Consider the following 7,500-nt stretch of genomic DNA (forward strand, 5'->3'; position numbering starts at 1 on the left):
CAGAGCCACCTCCTCCATCTCTTAAGAGTGACCTCACTCCACCTGGGAGGTCTCAGTCAACCATCGTCCCACCACTGGCCTCTGAGCTCGCCGGACGCTTTGCTCACAGCCCAGGTCTCCTCTGAGCTGGCCTCTGACCTCCACTTTGAGCTGCTTCCTGTCTGTCCCCGGGGTCCCCTGTGATGGTCCTGGAAGGAATCCAGCCCCTCCCACCCCAAAGCTGTATCTCAGCCAAGGTGGGTCACCCTGGTTCAACCCAAGGGCCAAGCTCCTCCTAAGAATGAGACCCTCCAAGACGGGCGCAGTGACGCACGCCTGTCATCCCAGCGGCTCAGGAGGCTGAGGCAGGAGGATCGAAAGTGGAGGCCAGCCTCAGCCACTTAGCGAGGCCCTCAGCAAACTCAGCGAGACCCTGTCTCTAAATAAAATATGAAAAAGGGCTGGGGATGGGGGCTCAGGGGTGAAGCACCCCTGGGCTCCATCCCTGGGACCAAAAGAATGCAGCTACATGGTTGAGTGAGGTCCCTCCCCAGCCCCAAGTGAGACCTTTCATCACTGGGGGTGGCTCTGCCGGGAGGAAGGGCTGGGATTTCTGGGGCCACCTCAGAGACAGGCTGGACTGAATAGGTGAGATCAGTGTCAGAGACTGCAAAGAAGTTCTAGAAAAGGTCTGGGGTGACACTGGAGTGGCCGGGGAGGGCGGGAGGAGTCCCTGAGTGCTGGAGAACTCTGGCCCTGATCTGCAGTCTGAATCTGCTACGGAGGCCAGACCTCAGATGGGGTAGAAGAGGAGCCGGGGGTCAGGGGGGGTACTCACGCCATTGGAGACGTCCCAGCTGAGCATCGCTCTTGCTTTCTGCTCGGCCTCTGGGGTCCCATCCAGCACAAGGCCGAAGCCCCCGTTGATCACCTCTCCCCTGCAAGAGGCCGAGGGGTTCTGAGGGTACTCCCTGGACCTGGCCGCACAGGGAGCAGGCAGAAATACGTGTTTCCAAAACCGCTGGCTTCTAGTGTCAGAGTAAGGGGAACCCGTGTCACACGGGCCTCTGGAGCATGCAGACCAGGGGACAGAGGGCCACCAGGCACCAGAGAAGCAGAGCTGGGGGGCAGAGTGTCCACATCCTGGCCTCTGAGCTGGACCAGGAGGCCCTGAGGTCATCTCCAGTGACATGCTTCACCCCTGAGCCCCTGTCCCCAGCCCTTTTTCTATTTTATTTAGAGACAGGGTCTCACTGAGCTGCTAAGGGCCTCGTTAAGTTGCTGAGGCTGGCCTCCAACTTGCTATCCTCCTGTCTCAGCCTCCCGAGCCACTGGGATGACAGTGGCTCACTTGGTGTCACCTCCTGCTTGAAGTCAGCAGGACCACCCAGTTGGGAGGCAGCCCCTCTCCTTCCGGCTCGACCTCTTCCCCTGCAGACTCAGCCTGGCAAACCCAGGACTGCGAGGTCAGTCTCCCAGGGAGGAGGCAGCTCTTTTGGGCTCCCGAGGCTCTGCAGCCCATGTGCTGAAGGGACCTGAGCTCAGGTCCTATTTAAAGCCACCTGACGTGGCCACAGCTCAGAATTCCATCTTCCCTGGGCAGGCGGCCAACCAGCCCTCTGCAATGCTCAGGGAAACTCCATTTTTGCAGGACTCAGCCCAGGAAGATCAGGGATGGCTTGATCCCGCCAAATCAGGCTCAGAGGGCAATTCCGAGGTGGCCCCGGGAGCTGAGCCTGGGCGGCTGCTCTGGGCCCTGAAGCCACAGCGCCCCCTGCTGCTCAGAGCAGGTGCAAATCCCGCCGGGAGGTAGGACTGAGGCGAGGCTGACCCCAGATGCTCCCCCGCCCCGCAAATACACGCAGGCGCAGTTCATCAACCTCGCAGCGCCTCGAGGCTACAGGCGCCTGCCATCCCAGCGGCTCGGGAGGCTGAGGCAGGAGGATGGCAAGTTGGAGGCCAGCCTCAGCCACTTAGGGAGGCCCTAAGCAAGGGATTGAACCCAGAGGCGCTGAACTCCTGAGCCCCCTCCCCAGCCCTATTTTGTATTTTATTTAGAGACAGGGTCTTGCTGAGTTGCTGAGGGCCTTGCTAAGCCGCCAAGGCTAGCCTCCAACTTGCCATCCTCCTGCCTCAGCCTCCCAAGCTGCTGAGATGACAGGCGTGTGCACCACCACGTCTGGCTTTGGGCACGTCATGCTTTCAAGCAAGGCTCTCAGAGGACACGGGAATGCCCTAGTCGCTGACCTGGAAAGGGGGGTTGCTGTTCTTATTGGGCACTCACAACAGACCTCCAGGTGTGACTCAAAGAAGTGGAGTCCCCTGTGCAGATTTCTCCCTGATACGCTGTCCCAGCAGCCCCCAGCCCATCCTCTGACCCACTCCTTACCAGCCCACGCCCCCTCCGTTGTGAAGCGCGACCCAGGTAGCTCCACGACAGGCGTCTCCTACGAAATTCTGCACGGCCATGTCTGCAGAAGCAAGAACAGCATGCGTCACTCTGTCCACCAGGCCCCACGTCCCTCTGTCCAGTAGGCCTGAGCGCAGGCCAGGCTCAGGATGCACGAACAAGGTGACAGCTGGGCCAGTGGGAACCAGGGACCGGTGGCTCCGGGAACAGCCATGATTTGTGCTGGCAGAGCCCCAGCTGAGCAGGAGGCACCAACAAAGGCCCAGAGTCCCCTACGATTCTCCTCCAGGGTAAGTCCTCCCTAGTCCTGAGCCCCAGAGCCCGCAGCTAGAAGAGAACCAGCTGCAGAACCCAGAGACATATTAACTGTGGACACCCAGAGTCAAGGAGCCTCGCCCCTTCCCTTAAAAGAGGATGAGGGGAGCTGGGCGCGGTGACGCATACCTATCATCCCAGCAGCTCGGGAGGCTGAGGCAGGAGGATCGCAAGTTGGAGGCCAGCCTCAGCACATAGCGAGGCCCTGAGCAACTCAGTGAGACCCTGTCTCTCAATAAAATAGAAAAAGGGCTGGGGATGGGGCTCAGGGGTGTGGGGCGCATGATCTCCAACTGAGCATGCTCAGAAGGGCGCCCCTGTGGACGGGTCTTTCTGCCCTGAATTTGCATGAGGTTCCCCCGATCAATCAAAGCCCCTAGATTTTTTTTTTTTTTTTTGGTCCTACAGGGGAATTGAGCTCAGGAGCGCTACCACCAAGTGACGTCCCAGCCCTTCTCCTTTTGAGACAGATTCTCCCTGAGTGGCTGAGGCTGGCCTCCAACTTTCAATCCTCCTGCCTCAGCCTCCCGAGCCGCTGGGAGGCCAGGCGTGTACAGCTGAGTGTGTATATGGGGGGGTCCTCACCTGCACAGAAGGCAGAGCCGTCGTAAATGTTGGAGGTCTCCCTAAATGGGCTGTCAGTGCCACTGACGTCGTGGTGGTCACGGCTCAGAACCACGGGTGCCTGGGGCAAAGGGAGGTGCAGGATGGTGAGCCACCAGAGGCAGAGGGCAAGGGTCTGGCTGTTCCAGAAGGCTCGGGAGGTGGGGCCTGCAGGGCGGGGAGAGGACCCCCTGGACGGCAGGGCCTCACCTTGACCTTCCCGCTGGCGATGGCCTGATTAATGGCCACAGCGATGGCCACGCGGCCCTTCTGGTCCGAATAGAGAATCCGTGCCTGGGAGCCCACCACCTGCAGGGGGAGTGGGAGAGACCCTCCAGCAAGAGGCAGGACCTGGGGACGAGCTGGAGTCACCAAGCCACCATCCCCAGCAGCCTGGCGGCCCCTCTGATCCCTAGACAAGGCCCCTGGCGTGTGGTCTGAGGGGACCCCAGATGGCCCTCCGAGGTGCGTGGCAGACTGGGGCACACCCTCCCTTCAGCCCCTGGCCACTGCCTGTCCCCGTGAGGTCTGAGCTGCCCAGGGGTGAGCCCTGGATCATGGAGACTCTGAGAGCCCAACTTCCCCACACTCCAGGGAGGTGACATTATGGGATTAACCTCCCCCCTGCGATCCTTTCTTTCTTTCTTTTTTTTTTTTTTTTTTTTTTGGTACCAGGGATTGAACCTAGGGTCACTTACCCACTGAGCCCTGTCCCCAGTCCTTTTTATATTTTATTTAGAGACAGGGTCTCCCTGAGTTGCTTAGGGCCTCGTTCAGTGGCTGAGGCTGGCCTCCAACTTGCGATCCTCCTGCCTCAGCCTCCTGAGCCACGGGGATAACAGGCTCTTTTTGATCCTCGCCCCCCCCCCCAAGAACTTCCTATTTTTGAGGGTGACAGTACCATGTCGATTTGCTGGCAATAGTTCACAAGGGGTTCCTGTTCCTCCACATGTCACCCCAGCCACCTGGTCTAAGGTCCCTGTATCCATCTCTCTTTTCTAGGGCAAGGTGGTGGCCACTGCCCCTCCCAGGGGCTCTGGCATGGTCACATGTGGTCCTGTGTCAACTCAGCCTCCCCCAGGACTCTCCAGTCCTCCCCTGGGAGCCCCGAGGGACGCCTCACCAGGTGGTGCTTGGCCGCCTCGCGGATCCAGCGGACATTGTCCATATATTGTAGTTTCACAGACTCCGTCATTGCTGCAGAGAAGAAGTGGGGTGTCATGGGCAGAGGGTGCCCCTGCCGGAGTCCTGGGCCCTCCTGGTCCAGGCTGCTTGCTACAGACGCCTGCTCTGACTCTGTCCCCAAATCCAGGAGTCGGGGCCAACCGTACCCTGGAACCTCCGACATGGTAAACCTTTTTTGTCTACCACGCTGATTTTCTCAGGCCTTTTGTCACAGTACTGCAAACCTAACCAATGCACTGGCTTCCTGTTAATTCCACCCGGAGGATCCTGACCCGCACAGGGGAGGACATCTCCAGGGCACAGTGTGCACATAGGGCCCACCTCCCCTACACCCCCCTCAGGACATTACCTCCCTCAGCAATGGCCTTCTCCTGGACAGATGTGGCTAGCTGGTCCGTGACAGCTAGGTCCTCGGGGTCCCCAGATGTGCAGACCCAGCGGAAAGGCCCGAATCCCTGTGAAAATATGTCCCTGCAGGGACAAATGTGTCTTCAACGGGGGTCTCCCACGCTGATGGCTCCTCCGGCCAGGGCCAGGGGTGTGGCCCCGGGGGGACATGCCAACCAGAGAGACCAGAGCAAAGAACAAGCCGAATTCGCCTCAAACTGCCATCGGAGATTTTGGTCCAAAAAATTCCACCTGGTTTTTGTAAAATGACGGGAAAACCCATCACCAGGTGCGTGAGCCAAGAATGGAGCCCACGTGGGCTCCGGTGCTTGCCAGGCTGGGTGGGGGCACCTTTCCTGGGGGCTGTCCCCCTGCATCCCTCCCCAGGCTGAGCCCAGCTCCGTGCTGAACTTGAGAAGGTGACCTTCACCTTTCTGTTTTAAAAAATATTTTCTAGCCGGACAGGGTGACCCACATCTGTCATCCCAGTGGCTCGGGAGGCTGAGGCAGGAGGATCTCGAATTGGAGGCCAGCCTCAGAAGTCTGTGACAAGGGCAAGGACTGAGGACCCCGTGCGGTGCTCAGCCCTGGGAGAATACTCCGCCGGGCTGCCCGGGGCTGCCTGTGCCTGGGGTGACCTCTCTCCAGGGCCACGAATTCCCACATTTGTCCCCAACAGCACCCCAGAGGCCCACCTAGGGGACAGGCTCTTGGAGTCTCTGGGGCTCAGAGAAGGGACCTCAGTGTCCTGCCCCTTGGTGCCCACCTGTCTCCTCACCAGCTCCTGACAGAGTCTCTTGGGGCTTGGTCACTTGTCATTGTGGGAACCCTGTGACCCGGTACCTGGCTGCTTTGGGGCTGCGTGAGGGTCTCACAGCACATGACCTTGAGGGTGGTCGGTTGGGCCCAAACGCCACATCCCAGGCCCCTGAAAGGGACTGGGGTGGCACTGGGCACCCTGGAACTGGTGGCCACCCCGTCACTTACCCCATAATGTGCTGGACATAGGAGGGATAGCGGAATTCCGTCTTATTGGCCCCTTTCTTCTCCACATCCGCTCCTACCGACAGAATGCCCGTCCCCGGGGTGAGCACCCACATGGCCACCACATGGTGACGTCAACAAGGGGCCCGGGAAAGGCTGGGGAAGGATCTTTTTTTTTTTTTTTTAAATAAGTCTATGTACAAATACAGCCAATAAACCCTGTGTTTCCATATAACTATTACGCACTAATTAAAAATAATAATAGCAGGGTGAGTCTCGCACACCTGTCATCCCAGCAGCTCAGGAGGCTGAGGCAGGAGGATCGCAAGTTGGAGGCCAGCCTCAGCCACTTAGCGAGGCCCTGAGCCACTCAGCGAGACCCTGTCTCTCAATAAAATAGAAAAAGGGCTGGGGACGGGGCTCAGTGGGTAAGGACCCCTGGGTTCAGTCCTTGGTACATCATCATCATCATCGAGAAAGGGAGGCCTCAGCCTCCTGAGCCACTTGGGTGACAGGCGGGCGCCACCTAGCGGGCCCCCCGTGCATCTTGGAGCGCCTTTGGACCCTCTGCTCTGCGCATGGATCTCCTGTCTTAAAAGAAGTTTTGCAGTTTATGTTCTTCAACTACGTGGAGAAACTGAGGCCCAGAGAGGCCCAGCTGCCCGCCTGGGAGGACCAGCTTCTGGGAGAAAGGCCCCGGGTAGAGGCTCAGAGGAGATTCCTGGGGCGCTGGCTCCGTGGCAGGAGGGGACCCTCCCGGCCCTCCCCTCTGGCCTACCTGCTCGCTGAGCCTCTAGGAGGAAGGCGTTGCCATAGTCCCAAAAGAAGAAGTTCTCCTGGGCCAGCCGGTTGATGGCCGAGACGTGCCTCCTCAGGCTGCAAGGGAGTGGCCTTGGCTCCACCCCGTGTCCCCGCCCTCCAGGCCCCGCCCACCGAGCCCTCGGGGGTCCTTCCAGGGTCCGCGCCCTGCAAGATGCCATCGCTCCCAAACCTCCCCCGACCCGATGCATGAGCTGGGGTGTCCCCGTTGTCTGTCTAAACCCTCCTCACCCAGGTGACAGCCCCCAAGCAAGTACTTCCTGGTCCCCAAGCTCAGAGGGGACCAGAATTAGCACTACTGCAGCTGGACATTGGGTGGGGATTTTGCAAAAAAATTTTTTTCTGGTCCCAGGTAACCCCTGAGTCCCGTCCTCAGCCCTTTTTATATTTTATTTAGAGGCAGGGTCTCGCTGAGTTGCTTTTGCTGAGGCTGGCCTCCAACTCGCGATCCTCCTGCCTCAGCCTCCCGGAACTGCTGGAATGACAGACGTGCACCACCGCGCGGGGCCACAAATCTTTTCTTTTGTCCCCCAAGCATTCCCGCAGTTAGGTGAGCCCATGACCCCATCTGGCTGACAGGAGGCAGAGACTCAGGGAGGTTAAAGTCCTGCCCAGAGGCCTGCAGCTGCCCACTGCTGAACCAGGGGACAGCCTTTCAAAGTGGGTGGAGGGGGTGGGCTGTCCCTGCCCGAAGGTCTAGCGTCCCCACCCCCAGCAGCCCTGGGCCTCCCCCACCTCTCCTGGACCAAGCCTTTGAACTTAGCGGGGTTGGAGGCCATGAGCCTCTGAGCCTCTGTGAAGTCCAGCTGCACCGGGTA

General features: G+C 59.5%; 1 protein-coding gene across 1 annotated transcript in view; it reads right to left on the reverse strand.

The window, feature by feature from the left end:
* The window catches only part of UROC1 (urocanate hydratase 1), a gene marked incomplete at its 3' end in the record, with an annotated part of 24,009 nt that overhangs the window by 8,312 nt on the left and 8,197 nt on the right, over nucleotides 1–7,500 (reverse strand). The window contains 9 exon segments of the mRNA XM_081276286.1: nucleotides 818–917; nucleotides 2,369–2,450; nucleotides 3,290–3,389; nucleotides 3,518–3,616; nucleotides 4,431–4,504; nucleotides 4,842–4,963; nucleotides 5,867–5,939; nucleotides 6,642–6,739; nucleotides 7,418–7,500. The exon segment at nucleotides 7,418–7,500 is cut by the window's right edge and continues 97 nt beyond it. Of these exon segments, the coding sequence (XP_081132412.1) occupies nucleotides 818–917; nucleotides 2,369–2,450; nucleotides 3,290–3,389; nucleotides 3,518–3,616; nucleotides 4,431–4,504; nucleotides 4,842–4,963; nucleotides 5,867–5,939; nucleotides 6,642–6,739; nucleotides 7,418–7,500 (831 nt within the window).

This window comes from Spermophilus citellus (assembly GCF_964194105.1).
Source record: "Spermophilus citellus genome assembly, chromosome: 19".
Lineage (NCBI taxonomy): Eukaryota > Metazoa > Chordata > Mammalia > Rodentia > Sciuridae > Spermophilus > Spermophilus citellus.